The sequence below is a fragment of the Budorcas taxicolor genome, chromosome 8 (genome assembly GCF_023091745.1).
Source record: "Budorcas taxicolor isolate Tak-1 chromosome 8, Takin1.1, whole genome shotgun sequence".
NCBI lineage: Eukaryota > Metazoa > Chordata > Mammalia > Artiodactyla > Bovidae > Budorcas > Budorcas taxicolor.
In genome coordinates, this window is record NC_068917.1 from 12558992 (window position 1) to 12578209 (window position 19218).

General features: G+C 43.4%; 2 protein-coding genes across 2 annotated transcripts in view; one reads left to right on the plus strand and one right to left on the minus strand.

Annotated features, from left to right (window-relative positions):
• Positions 1–19218, plus strand: part of KIF13B (kinesin family member 13B) — a 201505-nt gene that overhangs the window by 99674 nt on the left and 82613 nt on the right. The window contains exons 13-15 of the mRNA XM_052645142.1: positions 4158–4292; positions 11866–11996; positions 17601–17687. Of these exons, the coding sequence (XP_052501102.1) occupies positions 4158–4292; positions 11866–11996; positions 17601–17687 (353 nt within the window). The remainder of the gene's footprint in view (positions 1–4157; positions 4293–11865; positions 11997–17600; positions 17688–19218) is intronic.
• LOC128052563 (histone H3.3A) lies at positions 12264–13056 on the minus strand. Its single transcript, XM_052645143.1, has one exon. It carries the CDS (start codon positions 12973–12975, stop codon positions 12565–12567), a length of 411 nt encoding a protein of 136 aa, XP_052501103.1. The 5' UTR covers positions 12976–13056; the 3' UTR covers positions 12264–12564.

The following is a 19218-nucleotide window of genomic DNA, read 5'->3' on the forward strand; positions in this document are numbered from 1 at the left end:
GTGTAGAACTGCTACTCCTTTCATTACGCAGTAAGTTCCATCTCTCAGGGTGCTGTCCAGAATCAATGGATAGATTAGATGTAGGACAGCACTGCTATTATGTAGCATACAGAGGCTATTAGATTTATATTTGTGCACACTAGGATTTAAGTTGATTTTTAAACATTTTTATTACAGTCCTTTTCAAAACAGATGAAAACATGAGTAGAACAAACCCACACATAGCCATTACCCAGTTTCATTGAAGGTCAACATATGACCAGTCTTGTTTTATCTGTATCCCTGCACGGGGTTATTGGAAAGCACATCCCTCACATTACCCAGAGAATACACCAGTGTCTGAGCTTTATTTCTCATTACATGTTTGACTTTGTTTGTCATAGGTTAAGGTCATTCTGATAATTGTCTGATTTGGGACTAATGGATGCGAGCCGTTTTGAGCTCCTCTGGAAGTAAGACCTTGACTCTGAAGTGCTGTCGTACTTGGGTTGCCTGCTCTGACACACAGCAGAGTGGGTCTAAGTGACAGGGCAGTGTGGGGCAGCTTTCCTGTGGCATCTTTCCTTCCCTGAGTGTCCTCTCCCACTGTCAGATGCCCCTTTTGCAGACCGCCTGGTTTTTATCGAACACCGCATTCAACACCTCATCTTGCCTGGCTTCAGTGCTTCCAGCTGTCTTCTCTCTGTCACTGGTTTATTGGTCAGCAACCTCTTTGCTGTACAGACTAGCTTTCCCTAAAATGTATTTCTGGCAGTATATCCACCGACTGTTAATACATCTTTTGAGGAGAAAAGAAGTGGTGCATGGTCAAGTAACTTTGGGGAAATATGGGTGAACTGAGTCAAATGGACTTCTCTTGGTAAGAACTTTCTGGGAGTCTGTTCCAAGCCAGCCTCTGTGCTCTGGGGCCTCTGCGTCTGGCATGCCAGCCCCCAGAGCTTAATCCTGACATCGAATCCTGTGGAACCTAGCTGTACTCTCTTGACTCTTTGAGTCATGTGATGCTTTATTTACTGTTGTTCAGTTTTTTGTGGGTATACTTTTATTACCTAATGAGTTTATAAAGTTCTCAAGGAAAAAAGCCATATCTTTTCATTTTTTCCTTTTAATATTTATATTTATTTATTTGGCTCAGCCGGGTCTTAGTTGCAGCACACGGGATCCTTAGTAGTAGAGGTGGGGTCTAGTTCCCCAGCCAGGGATTGAACCTGGGTCCTCTGCACTGGAAGGACCGAGCCTAGTCACGGGACCACCAAAGAAGTCCTCCTCCTAGTTTTGAAAGTATGTGCTCAGTAATGTTTTTGATTAAATAATTTGAACTCAGAGTTGACTAATTTCTCAGCCCAGTGCCATATCTGTGATACCACATTCTTTAATTTCCGTCTTTTATGTTCTCAGTAAAGAAGTGTGCACTTAAGTGAGACAGATCAGGGGCTAGGAAACTAAGCCCTCGGGCAAAACCTGGCCTGTCACTTCTCTCCGTAACTGGTTTTATTGGAATGGGCCATGCTTATTTGTTTTAGTATTTTTTATGGCGTTAGCAGAGCTGAATAGTTATGACAGAGACCACTGGACCCAGATGACTAAAAGATTTAGTGTTTGACATTTTATAGAAAAAGTTAACTAGTCTCTGATATCAGAAGCAATACATAGTAAATGTCACTATATTTGATCACATAATACTTGTTTATTCTTGGAACTGACTCTTAGATGTTGCAAACTTTTATAGTTTATTAATAATTAAAAACCTAGAGTCTGTTTTTTGGTGGTAGATGTAACAAGTGAATTGATGGGTTTTCAATGTTGTGCCCTTCAGTTTAAACAAAAATTGTATAGTATTTCTACCGTTATAAAGTCTCAAAAGATAGGAAAATGCTTAAGGAAGTAGGGTAAAGCAGTAGTTTACTCAATTATCTCATTTAAGTCTTGTCTTTTCCCTTACTCTTGAGTGACTTTATTTTTGTTAAGTCGTACATTCTTTTTCTGGCTTACCTTTGCCTCTCTATGAATGAAAATTTTGCTACTAGATGACAGTAATGAAATTTCTTCTAAATTTATAATTATTTCCATAGTGAAAATTGCTAGAGTCTGCTGGGAACTCAGGGCTTCCCTTGTGGCTCAGCTGGTAAAGAATCTGCCTGCAGTGTGGGGACCTGGCTTCGATCCCTGGGTTGGGAAGATCCCCAGGAGAAGGGAAAGGCTACCCACTCCAGTATCCTGGCCTGGAGAATTCCGTGGACTGTATAGTCCATGGGGTCACAAAGAGTTGGACACGACTGAGTGACTTTCAGGGAAGTCAAACCAGAGTTCTATCAGGCTAGAGGGGTGGGATGGGGAGGGGAGATGGCACTGAGGTTTAAGAAGAGGGGACATATGTATACCTATGGCTGATTCATGTTGATGTTTGGCAGAAACCGATACAATACTGTAAAGCAATTATCCTCCAATTAAAAAATAAATAAATTTAAAATTAAATGACTAGAGTCCTAAGAAGAATGTAAGTAAAAGGAACTGTTGTGTTGCAAAAGTAGTATTTACTTATAGAAAATACAGAAAGATTATGAAGAAAGTTTAACTGATTCAGTCATCCAGAGAAAGGTACTGTTAATATCTTTGTGGTTTCTTCCAGTACATAGATTGATGTACTAGTTATACCCTGCATTTTAAATTTAATGTTAGTTCATGACTGTCTACCTACTTCATTTGTAGTTTACAAAAAGATATTTTTACAAAGAAATGTTTCTTCTCAATATTGGAGTTATTTTTTAATCACACAAATATCCTCATGTATTTAAAAGAAGTATCCCTCAGAAGGGACTATACAAGCTATATTAGATTTGCTTTCTTCGCTTTAGGAACATGGTTCTTTATCAAGAATAATAATTTCTTTGGATTGAGTGCTGAAAACTAATGGCTAGTGTTAAATGACTCAGAACTTCTGAAAGAACCCAATAATGTTTTTTTGTTAGAAAAGAGACTCAATTCAAAGACCCAGAACCAAAATAGCCCATTCCCTACCTTTGCAGTAGTATTCTAGGAGAGATTGTTTGGGTTGCAGTGGCTGTATAAATTAGAAGGTTGTGCCTAGAATAGCAAAATTCTAAGCCTGCAGTTTAATCATCCCGCAGCCTTACTGTGTGGCACTAGTTAAATAACACAGCTTGCCTTGCCTTTTGTCAGAATCAGAGGCTTTTAATGACTTGTCCCTATTGCTGTGTATGCGCAGTCGGACACCCTGCCCTGCCCTGGTCTGTGTGCGTTCACAACAGCCTCGGTTGCAGGAGGCACAGGTGTCTCCCGATGTGCACACATGCATATTGTGTGAATTCAGAGACATGCAGGCACAGAAAGGAAAGGTCCATGTTTTTTTGCAAATAGGGCTTTCCTGAATATGCAGATTTTATTTTGAAAAAATTCACAACACTGGCGATTTGAGTGCTCTTGTGTGTTATGCACTATGCGAGGTGCTAGGAATCCCCAGTGGGGATTCACAGTCCCTGCCCTCACAGAGAAATGGAGTAAGAAGTTACCAGGTTTGAGAACAGATGTGCTTCAGCTAGGAGGAATAGGTGTAAAACCCCTTAAGCTAGGGAGAGCGTTGTTGAGACTTTAGGGTCCTGGAAGATGCCCCATTAAGTACATATAGTTGAGGGGTGACCGGACATGACAGTGGAGTCAGTGGGTCAGACTGAGGGGCCTGTGGCTTTGAGGGAGTTCGGCCTTCATCCTTGCTGGGGACCTGCCAAGTGTATTAAATACTTGGCTTTTTAGGAACATCACAGTTGAATAGAAAACACTTACATTTGCTCATATATAAAGAATTAAATGAGAAAGATGAATTCAGGATGTTAGCTATTTTCAAGAATGAAAAGTGAGAGCTTAGTATATTTGGTGGTGATTTGTAATGGCTTTACTTTTGAAATTAATAAGAGTTTTCCTTAACAAAGCAACATTAGAGTTTGTTCTCATTCTCAGCTATAGAGTTTATATAGGTTAGAAAGAGGGCAAATGCAGTCATCTATATGATACCAAGTCCTAAGAAAACATATTTGAGTTATAAAGTTATTTAATAATTTAATAATTACCGTCATGTATAATGTTTTATAGCTTGCTGCCTCAATAGCTCTGGAATTAATACTTCTCTAATGTGTTTACAGGAGCGACAGAAACAGCTTGAGAGTCTTGGAATATCTCTTCAGTCGTCTGGAATTAAAGTTGGGGATGATAAATGTTTCCTCGTTAATCTGAATGCTGATCCTGCTCTGAATGAACTTCTGGTTTATTACTTAAAGGTGAAGTTGTAGGCTTGTCTGCTGTTTTCCGCTGTGAAATGGAGCAGTATTTCCCAGTATCCTTTCTTTACACTTGGAGAGACATGCATATTCAAAGAGAAGGAGTTAGCAAACTGTTTTTGTTTGCTTCAGCTGGTGTGTAGAAAAATCCTGGGTTTCTGAGACCAGTCTCTTTTTCGTCTTTGAGTGATGTAAATATATTTTTCAACCTAGTAAATGTAAAAAAATGGTATTCTGATGTTAACTCCAACAAATTAGGTAGCTTGACTTCTGTCCTTTAGTGTGATTAAAGCGAGGAGTTAAGTAGCTAGCTTGAGCTTGCAGAACGACCTGTAGGCTAGATGGTTTCATCGGCGCTAAAGCTCTGTGGTTTCTGTGCAGCACACCTTTTGGTGAGTGGTCCTGGTTTGCGAGAGGAAATGTTCTTCAATACAGTATTGTAAGTAAAATAAAGTAAAAAAAAAAAGTCAGTAGGACCACTTGACTTGAAATTCTGTGTTTCCAGTAACTCTTAAGAAGGTTAAAAATTAACTCTTAGGAAAGTTAAACATTTTGGATTGTCAGTTTACAAAAAGAAGAGTAAGTCACTTAGAGGCTGAGAGGGTCAGAGCCTGGAGCAGAAGAAACCAAATATACATTGAAATCTATATACATTCTATATATGTATATAGTCATATACATTGAAAGCTATATAGGTTGTTGGACATAGCAGGAAGATGAGACAGCTTCAGGTTAAACATGAATCAGACACTATAGAAATTATGAGGTGTTCACCAAAATTGCCAAGCCCAGAAGATAGATGAGTTACTCTGACATGCAGTTAATAAATACTAGGTGGAGAATTTTCCTCTCCTAATACAGGAACTATCTCTGAGGGTTTAACTGAGTTAGTGACTGGGACAGCAAAGATATGAGCTGGTACAGTTGGAAGCACTGTGAGAGTTAGAGATTTGTGTCCTTTCATTTCTAAAGAGACTGAAGAATTCATGATACTTTGGCTGGTTTCCCAGTTTTTATCAGACATACCTGGGGTAATTGCTTTGTAGTGTTTTGATAAGGCCCTGCTATTCTTAAGTATCTTGTATCAGGCTTTATTACTCTGCATTAAATTGTGTCTCTAATGCATACGCTCACGTGAGCATGCTCAGGTGCTGTGGGCAGTGGGTCAGAGCAGGGGTGGGAGGGAGACGCACCGAGTTTCTGCTCCAGCACTTCTTGCTTGACGGATGCTTTTCTCTCAAGGCCTTTACCCCCGCAGTCTACAGATTCCTCCTCTATAAATGGAAGTTTTCTCTGTCTGGCTACCTCACAGACTTCTTGGAGGCTTAAATGGGAGTTGACCTATAGAAGCATTTTATAAACGGAAGCCCTACTGACATATACATTATCCCACATACCAGTTTCTCACTTGACCCTCTGGTACTTTGTTATATTACCCTTGTCCTTTGGGAAAGAATGACGGGTTAGCACATCTCTCGCTATGCTTCTAACAGTGGTGGCAGCTTTTTGTGTTAGAATTTCAGCTGGGGATACTCGGGCTTCAGGAGAGATGCAGTATTCGTATGGGACTTAAGTATTTTGCCCTTTAGATCTTCAGAACTGTGAGTTCTTTTTCTCTTCTGACATGATGAAGTTCAAAGTAGAACACACAAACACGTACACTCAATATGAAAAAAAAACCCAATTCCTATCTGTTTCTTCACTAAAAAAATTACACAAAGAAACTATTTAAAGACTGTTGGAGGGCAGTCAAAATATTTCTGGCCATCTTGTGAAGAGGTGTTGGGACTCTGATTCAGACTGTGCGGTCAACCCTGCTTTGGCAAAGTCTGAGGCAGTGTTGGTTTCTTACTGCCCAGGCTGAACCCATGATGAGAGTATATTCATGACAAAGCACATTCAAAAGGATGACCTCCGTCCAAGAACAGTTCTGCTTCAGTAGAGTGACACCACGATGTGGGAGAGGAATTCAGAGGCCGAGTGGTTTTTGTTTCTCTGCTGTCACATTCCCATGTCAGTGTAGATGCTGGGCAGATGACTTCACATCACTGGGTGACTTTGAGCGCCCCGTCTGTAAAATGAGGCCACTGGATTAAATTACCTCTAACATTCTTTCTACTTCCAAGTTGAATGGTTCTCTTCCAGAATAGAATCCTCTGTTTTTCTGTTCTGTCTAGAACTGGCAGAAGCAAGCTATGGTGGCCAGACTCTAAGCAGAACGTAACTCATGGGGTCTTTTTGCATCTTAGTTGTATAGACAGGCAGCTCTTGTGTGGCGTGGTTCCAGCCTTCACAAATTCCAGCTGACTCGATTTAAGAAATAATGTTGACACTGCGGTCATTCATGCGATTCTAGATGCGCAGCCAGAGGAAGTTAGTGAAGGTGAACTTACGGATGTAGATGAGGAAAGTGGTTGCGACGAGAAGAATGCAGATGTCGCGAAGGGTTAGGCTTAAACCAAAGAGCACGTCACGTGAGAGGAACTCTTGGAGATACTTCGGAACATTGAAAGCTCAAAGGATAAAGTGATAGAGGCATGAAGGAGTATGGCGGTTCACCAAGGTGTGGAAAGTATCCTCACTCCATGTTGTCAGTTATATGTTGAAAAGGAAAAGGCAAGCACTGTTCCAGCTACACTCAGTAAGCCTTATATGTGTGTGTGTATATATATATATAGGTGGTGGTTGTTGGTTTGTCTGCTCACTCTAGGCTGTGCTGGCCCCTTGCTGCTGGGCTCTTTTCTCTAGTTGCAGCGGGCAGGAGCTGCCCTCTGGCTGGGGCACACTGGCTTTCGTTGTGCCGGCTTCTTTTGTCGCAGCGCGTGGGCTCAGTAGTTGCGGCTCATGGGCTTAGTTGCTCCCAGGCATGTGGGATCTTCTTAGATCAGGGATCAGACCTGTGTCTCCTGCATTGGCAGGTGGACGCTTTACCACAGCCACCAGGGAGGCCCTCGATAAGCTTCTAACAAAGAAATAAAATGCTTTCAGTTTTAGTGTTTCTGATATTCTAAGTGACACTGTACTAAATAAATATTAGTTTCATTGTTTTTTCATTTCCCTCTTCATTATAGCAGTAAGAGAACTCTGCATGTTTTTACAGTTTTAATTGTCACAGAATGATTGCCGTTTTCCCCACGGATGGTTAAGATCTCCTTGCTCACTTATTTTTCACAGTCCTGCCTTTTTCTGCAAAGCGAGGCCTGCCTGATAAGGCTGAGCGACCGTACAGAGCGTCCATGTGCTGTTCTTCCTGCTCACGGGGTGGGAAGAGCCTTCCTGCGAACTATGTCACTCTCCACCTCTCTCTCGTCAGACTCCGTTGATCAAAGGGATTGTAACCTCAAATGAGACACTTAAGTCGGCATTTATCATGTAAACTGTACATTTGGGATCATGTCTATCTTTTATCTCTAGTGGCACAATGCCTACCTAAATGTAATATTTGTTGAAAAAAGAAATAGTTTTCCTTCTAGAATTTGGATTAGACCATTGCTGTTTGGGGGCTTCCCTGGTGGCTCACTGGTAAAGATTCTGCCTGAAGTGCAGGAAACCCGGGTTCCGTCCCTGGATTGGGAAGATCCCCTGGAAAAGGAAATGACAACCCACTCTGGTATTCTTGCCTGGAGAATCCCCCCATGGATGGGAGCTTGGCAGGCTATGTCCATGGAGTTGCAAAGAGTCAGACACGACTGAAGCAACCTAGCACAACAGCTTTGCTATTTAGTATTTTACCTCTGATAGTTTTTGTTTTTAATTCAGTTTATCGCCTGATACTTAGCAACATCCCCTGTGTATCATGGGCTATGCTTGTTGTTGAAGATGCAGGAGTCCTGTATAGGTTGCTGCCTAAATAGCAGGAAAACAACACTTATATGATAGTGAATTGAGGTGCTGTCTCTAGATGTAGCTGGGGGTTCAGAGAAGGGAGAAGTCAGTGTAGGCTACTAGTGAAACCTGTGAGGAGAGGAAGAGGTCAGAAGTAAGTACTGAAGGTATTAAAGAGAGCATTTTGGCAAAGAGAACAAAAGCAGGGGCAGAGACATGCGTGGGAACCCGAGTGCAGTCTTGGGGTGTGGCAGTTGGAGGTGGTTCTACTTCACACTGCAGTCTAGGGGGTAGTTCAGAGCTTTTTCTGCATTTCAACCCCCAAGGACGAAAAGGCTTCCACAGTCACAGTTAGGATTCCTGCTGGGATTTCTCATGGGAGGAGGAAAGGGATTGTACGTAGAAATAGCCTAAGCCAAGGGCTTTGGTCTTTGGAAAAGACTGATGCTGGGAGGCATTGGGGGCAGGAGGAGAAGGGGACGGCAGAGGATGAGATGGCTGGATGGCATCACCGACTCGATGGACATATGTTTGGGTGAACTCTGGGAGTTGGTGGTGGACAGGGAGGCCTGGCATGCTGCAATTCATGGGGTCGCAAAGAGTCGACACGACTGAGTGACTGACTGAAGGGCTTTGGCGGGGTTGGGTGGGGGTCTTTGTTTTTTTAGGCGATCCCAGGCTCTTTTGCTCTTTGGACTCTCTTTGTTTCTCCCTTTGGAACTTCTCTCCACCTTGTAGTGGGTGTGTTAAGACAGAGAGGAAAGATGGGAGATGGGTGTGGAACGGATTCCTTTGGCCTGCTACTGAACGTCACTAAAGCATTCCTCGTAGTTGACACCTGGTCAAGCCCCAGTCTCTGGATTAGGAGACCAGGGATTAGCCCCAGCCAAAATCGAGGAGTAGACATTGGCCGGGAGTGTCCCTGTGTTTCTCGTATATATTCCCTGAGGACTGAACCAGATACCAGAATGCAGTTCTGATCCCAGCTCTTTGTTTCCTTGGAAACCCCATTGCAGCGCACTTGAGAGAAGAAACCCCCAGAAGAGGGAAAGTGAAAATAATGGAAGGGAAGAGGCCTTTTTATTAGACTGGGATCCCAGAAGAGATGGGAAGAATTGGAAGCAAGAGTGTAATTAGCGGGCTGTGGACAAAGGAGGAGAGAGAATCACTTTCCTCTGAATCCGAGGGGAATGCTAAGGGAAATGGTTGTTCATTTATCTTTCTTTTGTTTTTACTTAATGGCTCAGTGTAGCAGGCCTGTGTTACATGCTTGGAATATAGTGGTGAGGCGGTAGGTTGCAGGACAGGCTGCCCTTTGCTGTCTCAGCGTCTCCATGCTAGCTGTGGAGATGGACAGTAAACCCACAGTCAGTCAGTGCTATGTAAGGAATTCAGGCATGAGAGTGAGACAGTGGTTCTTTCTCATTGTGCTCCGTAAACACCTCTCTGAGGATGTGCCCTTAAAAGCTGAGGTAGAAATGATCAGAAATTACCAATATGACGATCAGGGGAGGAACTGTTCAGGCAGAGGAAGTGGTCAGTGTGCTCATAGAATGGTGAAAGGCCTGTGTGGGTGGGTCATGCTCCAGGAGAGGCAGAGTGCCGGGACCTGGGGTAGAAGTAGCAGCTAGGGGCCAGATCGCAGAAGGTTTGTAGCCTGGGTGAGAATTTGAACTTCGTAGAGGTTCAAAGGGAAGCCATTAGATGATTCTCAGTAGGGGGATTGTGTGATCAGCTCTTGATGGTGGAAGTAGGTGGGCTGCGATGGGAAGGAAGTGGAGAAGCAATAGAAGGCTCTTGTATTCACCTGGCTTCCCTGGTGGCTCAGCAGCAAAGAAGTTGCCTGTCAGTGCAAGAGACTCAGGTTTCACCCGAGTCGAGACAATCCCCTGGAGAAGGAAGTATGAACCAACGCCAGTATTCTTGCCTGGGAAATCTCACGGACAGAGGAGCCTGGCAGGCTACCATCTGCGTCGCCAAGACTTAGACACAACTTAGCGACTCAACAACAACAGCACGATATTCACCCAGGCCAGAGACTAGGATGTGATAGTGGAGGTGGGAAGTGAGCTGAGTCTTGATACGTGTCAGAGGGAGCGTCTGAGAGGATTTTGTGATTGACTTGGGGCTGGAAGTAGGCTGGTAAGACAGAGAGAAGACTGCAGGACAGCATCTGAGCTTTTTCACTTGAGCAGCTGGGTGGTGTTCGGGCCCTTGGTACTGGGGAAGGGAATACACTCAGTGGGGTGGGGAGGGGTGGAAGCAAAAGTTCTGCTTTGGCCCTTTAACTTTGAAATTTCGTTAGACATCCAGATTGTACCAGGTGGGCAAGAAATAATGGTGCCTGCGACTAGGACAGAGGTGGTGGAGGTGGGAAAATGGTGGAACTAAAGTCTGTAGTTCCTGGGTGGTGATTTTGGATAGACAGGCAGAGACATTGATATGTATTTAAAGCCTGTTGGGCTGGATGAGATCATTGTGGCCAGTGGTTAGCAACTTACTTCCATGGGTTAAATCTTGCCCCCTGCTTGTTTTCTTATGACGCAGGAGCCAAGAGTAGTGTTTGCATTTTTTAAACGGTTGGGGGAAAAAATCAAAAGAGTCATAACATTCTGGACATGTGAAAACTGTATGACGTTCAGATTTCAGTGCTCATAGGTAAATTTTTGGGGAAATAGCCATGTGTGCTTTTGTGTATTGCCTGGCTGCTTTCACACTATGGGACAGAATTGAGTGATTGTGTATGACTCACAGAGCCTAAAATATTTCACGTCTGACCCCTGATCTAGATGTATAGGAGCAGTGGGCTTAGGAACAGATCCCAGTCATATCAGCATTTAAGTGCAGTCAAAAGTTGAAGCACAGAAGAGGGGGCTCGATTTTTATGTCCGTTTTTTTTTTCAGTTACTTGCCAAAAAGTGACCCTGGTGGTTGGGGCTTAGAGAATTGAGAAGTTGGGGGTATACGGTAAGAAGAACGCATCTGCTGTCTGCTGTATCTTTTATGAGGTCTTGGGAGACCATGTGATTTTAAAAAATAATTCAAACTCCTTGTCTTTGAATAGCTCTTTATCTTTGTCGATTCATCTTGATTGGGACCAGGTAGGTGATGTACAACTTGGGTAACTGTAGTTTTCAGATCCGTATTTTTGGTACCTCATTGACACATCCTTTTTCATCTCCTCCTCCTGCGTTCAATCTTTCCAAGCATCAGGGTCTTCTCCAGTGAGTCAGGTCTTCACATGAGGTGGTCAAAGTACTAGAGCTTCGGCTTCGGTATCACTGACTCAATGGACATGAATTTGAGCAAGCTCTGGAAGTTGGTGATGGACAGGGAAGCCTGGCATGCTCTAGTTCAAGGGGTTGTAAAGAGTCAAACACGACTGAGGAACTGAGTTGAACTGATACTTGGTTCAGGCTTTGAAGTAGGATAGAATATTTTGAATCAAGATTGCAATGGAAAATAAGAATATAGTATAGCCATTAACATAAGCCTGTAGTTTTTAGGTTTAAAAGTTGTATAACTCAATTCAGTGCCTTATTCCTTATAAGGAAATGCAACTTGTATAATGAATATAAGAAAGCCAGGAATTCCCCCTACTATTCTATTTGCTTTAAAAATCTTTTAGCTAAGGTCATGGGTAGAGAGCTGAGAGTTTAAGGTAATATACTAGAGCTGAGAGTAGACAATTTCAGTTTGTGTACGTGCAAGAATGCAGTATTAATCAGTGAATTTGATTTTTTTATAGGAACATACACTGATAGGTTCAGCAAATTCCCAAGATATCCAGCTGTGTGGCATGGGAATTCTTCCTGAACATTGTATCATAGACATCACACCAGAAGGCCAGGTTATGCTGACTCCTCAAAAGAACACCAGGTAATGTACTTTATTTAGTGTTCATGTCACAGTAATTTTTTTTTTTTTTTTTTATAGTTTAATGTATTTTAATAGCAAACTTACAGGAACAGCACAGAAGACAGACAACATTAAAAACATGTGCTTGCATGTAGGACAACTCAGTTAGAAAAGTATAGTGAATGGATGGAATCTACTGCATGATAAAAATGCTACAAACACCATTTAGTTGCAGTCAATAAGAAATTTACTTGTCTTAAAAAAATCCAAATGCTGGCATTGTCCAGAAAAATTTAACAGGTTTATTTATAATTGTTATAAAGTTGAACTGCTGAAACTTGTTCACTGAAACATTTTGACTTTCATTAATGCTTTATGTCCCCGCATTTATATTAAAAATTCACACACAAATGAAAATGGAAAAACTGCCAATACCTGATTTCTGTCCCCTATTTTCCACTTGCAATCATATACTTAGGTACCTTTTGACCCCATGGAAAAAAAATATCTAACGTTCAGAACTACCAATAACAGGAAGAAGAGATTTTTTTTTTTTAAAGAATGAAATGTTTCCCATCATAGTGGATTCTTAAGCACGTTCTCCACGTATGCGGCGTGCTAGCTGGATGTCTTTTGGCATAATTGTTACACGTTTGGCATGGATAGCACACAGGTTGGTGTCTTCAAAAAGGCCAACCAGATAGGCCTCACTTGCCTCCTGCAAAGCACCAATAGCTGCACTCTGGAAGCGCAGATCTGTTTTGAAGTCCTGAGCAATTTCCCGCACCAGACGCTGGAAGGGAAGTTTGCGAATCAGAAGTTCAGTGGACTTCTGATAACGTCTAATTTCACGGAGTGCCACAGTACCAGGCCTGTAACGATGAGGTTTCTTCACCCCTCCAGTAGAGGGCGCACTCTTGCGAGCGGCTTTTGTAGCGAGTTGCTTCCTCGGTGCTTTACCACCGGTCGATTTGCGGGCAGTCTGCTTTGTACGAGCCATGGTATAGAGACCTCCTTACTTACCCCCCTTCTCCTTCGGCTGGAGCTCGGCGAGCTAGAGGCGGCGCTGGCGTTGGAGAGCGACGGCCCACAGTAATTTTTAAGATGAAGAAAGTACACTAACTGAGGGTGGTATAAGGTCGTTTGGCCTTGTTTTTGGCTTTTATGTCCACTTAATGAAGATAGTTAGTTACCAAGTCCTTAATAGTTAACTTTTTGTTTCTTTTTTCACATTTATTTTTAATTGGAGAAAAATTGCTTTACAGTGTTGTGTGGGTTTCTGCCATACAACAGTGTGAATCAGCCATAAGTATATATATGTCCACTCCTCCTTGAGCTTTGTGCATGCGCCCTACCCCAGCCCGCCCCTCTCGGCTGTCATGGGCCGTGGAGCTGAGCTCCCTGTGTTCCGCAGCAGCTGCCCACTAGCGTCTGTTTTACACGTGGTAATGCGTGTGTTTCAACGCTACTCTCTCAGTTTGGCCCTCCTCTCCTTCCCACGCTGTGGCCACAAGCCTGTTTGCTGTCTGTGTCTCCATTGCCGCCCTGCAAATAGGTTCATCAGTACCATTTTTCTAGATTCCATACATGTGTGTTAATGTGCAGTATTTGTTTTTCTGACATGCTTCACTCTGTGTAACAGGCTCTAGGTTAACTTTCTAATATCGCTTAAACCCATTCTTCCTACCAACGTCACCTCATTTAAATGAGGCCTCCATCATCAAATCTTGTTTTTTTTTCTTTTTTTTTTTTTTTACCATGCTGTGTGTGATTTGTGGTATCCTGATTTACTGATTAGGGATCGAACCGAGGCCCCAGGAAGTGGAAGTGCAGAGTCCTAACCATTAGACCATCAGGGAATTCCTCCCTGCCCCCCGATCAAATCCTGATTGGAATCCCTGCCAGCAGCCTGGTCTTCTTTCTGGTCCATGCTGCATGCAGCCAGATGGCTTCTGGGTCTTCTTGATACAAAGGCCTTTACGCCCCTCCTGTTTATCTCCGCTTCTCTGCACCTGCCATTCCTCTGGCCAGCTAACTCCTGTTCAACCTTCCAGGTTAAGCTCTGTCTTTATCTACTTGAGTCTGAAAGAAGTGCCCCCCAGCGCGTGTTCCTAGGGCACCCTGTGCTTCCTGTTCCGTTAGCACTTCATGAGAGCACTTCATGTTAGCACTTCTTGTGAGCTGCTCGCCGCTGTTACCACATGGGCCTGGGGGTCCTTTGAGGACGAGGACCTTTGTTTTTTGGTTTTCTACCCTTATCACGTAATGTCAGACTAATATTAGAGGACGAAACGGCAACTTACTCCAGTATTCTTGCCTGAAAAATTCCATGGATAGAGGAGCCTGGTGGGCTGTATAGTCCATGGGGTTGAACACTATTGAGCCCACACACCAGACTAATAATACAAGCGCTTAATAAGTGACGAAAAGGCATAACATTATACAGACTAAGTATCTGTCGGTTTGTCCCCTTCAGCTTTAAGATTGTTATTGTCCTGTTGTGTAACTGTCTATATAACTATTATACGTGATGGTTAGTTGATATACTGATCTTCTGAATGCTGATTCATCATCATATAAAAAAATCATTAATATCATCACTGATTTCACCCATAAAGTCTTTAAATGTTTGGAAGCTATCAAGCTCATGGTGAAGGATGCAAATGAGGAAGAAAAAAAAGAGCATAACCTGGCTTGGCACAGGCATGCTGTTCTCCCATTAAATAATCTCACAGACACCAACCCCAGGGAAGGTTACTCTGAGGCTGTGACAGAATAAGATGAAACAGGTCATATAATAATTTTGTCTCAGCAGAGACAAAAACCAAGGTCACTGTGTGCTCACTCAGTCATGTCTCTCTCTTTGCGACCCCATGGACTATATCCCTCCAGGTTCCTCTTGTTCATAGAATTTTCTAGGCAAGAATACTAGAGCAGGTTGCCATTTCTTCCTGCAGGTTGTCTTTCTGACCCAGGGACTGAGCTTGCGTCTTTTTGCGTCCCCTGCATTGGCAGGCAGATTCTTTATCACTAGAGTCCCCTGGGAAGCCCACGGTCACTATGCCACACCCAAAATACCAGACACCTTCTCTCAGTCAATGTGAGTGACTGTTTCTTTACCAATTACAACTTCATTTTCGTCTCCCTCTGTGAATAAGATTTTTGACAAACCCAACCATAGAATTAGTCCTGCTCTCCGACAGCATCCAATATATACAGGACTCCCACCTCCTCAGACCATCACCTAGGTTGTCCAGCTGAAGGCCATTCCTTGCAGCAACAACCCCCCATCCCCATTTTCCCTTTGCTGACACCCCCAGGCTTCCTGTGGTGACTTCTCCCTTGGTATGAGTGATAAACCTAACTGTCTCAACTATGGGAGTGTTCCTGGTGGTCTTTGGTTGGAGGACATCGACACAAATTTCCCGAAACTCTTAATTTTCACTTGAAAGCTTGACAACAAATACTGTCAATTACTGTGGTCAAAGTGACAGGCTGCCTTTGTTCATTTTCAAGAAAATGTGCCAGAAAATCACTTGGTGTGCGTCTTTGCTCGGGACAGTTATCATACTTTGGTATGCTTCAGCACAGCACTTCGTATGCTTCTCATGTCATCACCGCGAATGCTGTAAGAAGTTGTGTACTACTCAAGGGTCAAGATTTACCGAAAGTAGTAATTTTAAAATTTTATCTTCATAAATTTACTTTTACTTTTTAATTAAAAAAATTTTTGTTGGCGTACAGTTGATTTTTACTCCTTCATCAAGGACCTTTTCAAATGAAACATTTTAAAAACTGTGAATGCACAGCAGTGAGTAGCCCAGTGGCTGCTAATAAGGGTTTGATGCCACTGCCTTGATCTGTGCAAAAACACCAGTAGTTTATTCTCTGCCAACGCAAATGACAACGCAGTGGAAAATGGCAGGTTAGTGTTGTTACACAAGTAAATTTGATCTTTGGGACCTCCTGCAGACCGCGCTTTGAGAACTGTTATTATAGTCATGCTTTTATTTATTAACTGCTGGAGCTTTAGAAAATAAGCCTGTATATGTGTTTGCCTTTAATTAAACTCCTCACTGTATTTAAGGAATTTGTGTTATACAGGCTAAAATCTGCTAATTTCAGTAGGCCCCCTCTTGTCAAAACCCTTTTTTTTGAGCTCATGCTTTGAATAAATCAGACTATAGAACATAGAGACCAATTGCCTTTAGTGTTTAAAGCCCACATGGAGCTTTCCTGGTAGCTCAGTGGTAGAGAATCCACCTGCCAATGCAGGAGACACAGGTTCGATCCCTGGTCTGGGACGATTCCACATCCCGCGTGGCAGCCGAGCCCGTGTGCCATGGCCACTGAGCCTGTGCGCTAGAGTCTGGGAGGTGCAGCTGCTGAGCCCCCATGCTGCACCTGCTGAAGCCCTCACCCTGCAGCCTGTGCTCCGCAGCAAGAGGCCACCCCGAGGAGAAGCCCACGCACAGAACAGGGTAGTCCCTGCCCACCACAACCAGAGAAAGCCCTCGCAGCAGCGGGGACCCGGCACAGCAGGAACCAATGTTTAAAAGCTGTTACAAGCCCACGTGGTGAGCGGAGTCTAGATGGAGAGTAAGGTTCTGTGTCTGTGCATGTACGTTAAAAATAACTGTACAAAGCCAGATGAATGCTCTAGGAATTTAAAGATTTTATGGTAATATAGGCTGGAGTGACCGAGGAAGTGGAAATCAAACTGGGCTTTGGACAAATCAAACAGTTTTGTGAGGAATCAAACTGAGTTCAGACTCAGGGGGATGAAGAGGAGCGGGAGCCCTCTTCCCGGTTATAGCAGTGGGACAGCCCTCACTTTGGAGGAAAATCATTGTTCAGGGGACAGAGCGTGATGCCCTCCCCCGTTTTTGATTTTTCTGGAGTTGAGAATTCACTGTAACAGGGAAAGAAGGAGATTAAGAGGGTTTCCTTTTGCAAGGCCTTTAATGTCAAGTTAAAGACCTTTATCCTCTAAGCAGGTGAGTCATTCAGGGGGAGAGACGTGACGACAGAGATATTCCTGTAATGCCAGCCTTATAGTGGTATATGTGGTTTTCTATTTAGTTCCCACCCCTCTGAAGTTTGCCCTTGATAATCTTCTACCCACCGTTTCTGTGTTGAACTCCATTGTCAGGGCGAGCAGTCCAGTGGATCTTGCAACTCTTCTGTATTGATAGGATATGGGCATTTTTCTGTGCTATGGGAAGTTAAGAATTGAGCAGCTCCCATTTCTTATTACTGCCCCTGTAGGTAGTTCTGAGTTTAGTTGGTTGATGGGCTTTTTCTGTCTGTGTAGATTGGACATGCTTGCTCTAGCTGTTGTGTACCCTGCCACTGTCTCTGTATCATCAGCTGCAATGGTTCCATATTTACTCCTTAATATGCTGTGTAACAAATTTAGAACTTTGAAAAATAGAGGTTAATAATCTACAGCACTTGGTACCATAGGCATCTTAGGTAAATCAGCAAAGAAGGAAATAAAAAGATTAATTCTCCAAGGGCGTTTTATTTTGGGGGAGTTGGTTATTTTGCTTTTCCTGTATTGGAGAAATTGAAGGAGAGGATGTGATAATCATTGTTCACACGTTTGGCCTCTTCTCTCCGCAGAACATTTGTAAATGGCTCCTCTGTATCCAGTGCTGTTCAGCTGCACCACGGGGACAGGATACTGTGGGGGAACAACCACTTCTTCAGGTACGACGGTCATGCTCTTACGGAGGGAAGTGCGCTGTAACAGAAGACTGCACATCAAAAAGTAAACTTAAGGCCATAAATATATGTGTTGTTTTGTGCACACATGTATATTGACATTTATTCAGTATACACATGCTTGTTCCCTATATGGCTTGAGCCTGAGGGACACGTGAACAGGGGGCTCAGGAGAAATACTGATTCAGTTACACATTTTTAAATTCTGTTGCCCAATGGAAGATGATTGTTTTGCCATCTGGCCTAAGAATTCATTATTTTTCTGACATGCTTATTTTTTTATTTTTGAAAAGTAGTGGTTTTAGTTTCCTTGTCTATGAAAGGAGCCTCATGTTTTATTTAGGAATACTCTCAGCTGCATCCAGTGGCAGATTTGACTCTGGGTTACACAGCTCCTTTCTCTGACAAAATGGGAACCCCCAAGGAGGATGGTTATTGGCATTGGGTCAGGCTCTCAAAAGAGTCAGGGCAGAAGTCTTGGCATTGTCTTGCCTCTTCCCTGTGGTCTAAAGAGGACCACAGGGAAGCATCAAAGCAGCCCTCAGACACCCCGAAGAAGGCGAGGTTGAGGGGTGGTGGGACTCGCCTTGACTATCCTGAGCAGAAGAAGCAGGAGTCTCCCTGGAGTCCCCAGTGACCTTCCTCTGACCCCTCACTTACTAGAATTTGCCTCTCAGCTGCAAGGGAGGCTGAGAAAGTCTGAGCTGGAACTGGACATCTTTTCCCATACAAAACTGCTGTTGTGCTGGTGAGGACCAGCGGGCTGGATAGAGGATAAAACTTAAGTCTTGGTCTCTTCCCCTTCCTGTCACTGGCGCTTGTGTTTCAGATATCCAGCTTGGTCCTTTGCTGGTGGGCCAGCTGCTATCGTGATTATTTCTGAGAGAGTAGAGGGCTACAGAGTGTGTGGAAAATGTTGTTTATCTTTTTCTTCTCAAATTAAATCAAGCATAGATTGCTTGGCTTAGTGTACAGAGCCTTCATAGTTTGGATTAGGTTGATTTTTCTATCATTCTCTCTCACAACTTTTGCTGTACAGATTTTGTATGTCTCTATGTTTTATTTATCACTTCTCCAGAGGCTGTGCCTCTGTCCTAACGCCCTGCTTTCTCTTTACCCCTTAAGGCTCAGCTCAGAAGAGTTCCTATTCTTTCATCCCTTCCTCTCCTATTTGACTGTGAGGTTATTGTTCAGTCACTAAGTTGTGTCTGATTCTGTGACCCCATAGGCTACAGCACACCAGGCTCCTCTGTCCTCCACTGTCTCCTAGAGTTTGCTCAGATTCATGTCCATTGAGTTGGTGATGCTATCTAACCATCTCATCCTCTGTCGCCCCCTTCTCCATTTGCCTTCAATCTTTTCCAGCATCAGGGTCTTTTCCAGCGAGTTGGCTCTTCACATCAGGTGGCCAGAGTACTGGAGCTTCCGCATCAGTCCTTCCAATGAATATCCAGGGCCGATTTCCTTTAGGATGGACTGGTTGGATCTCGTTGCAGTCTAAGGGACTCTCGAGAAT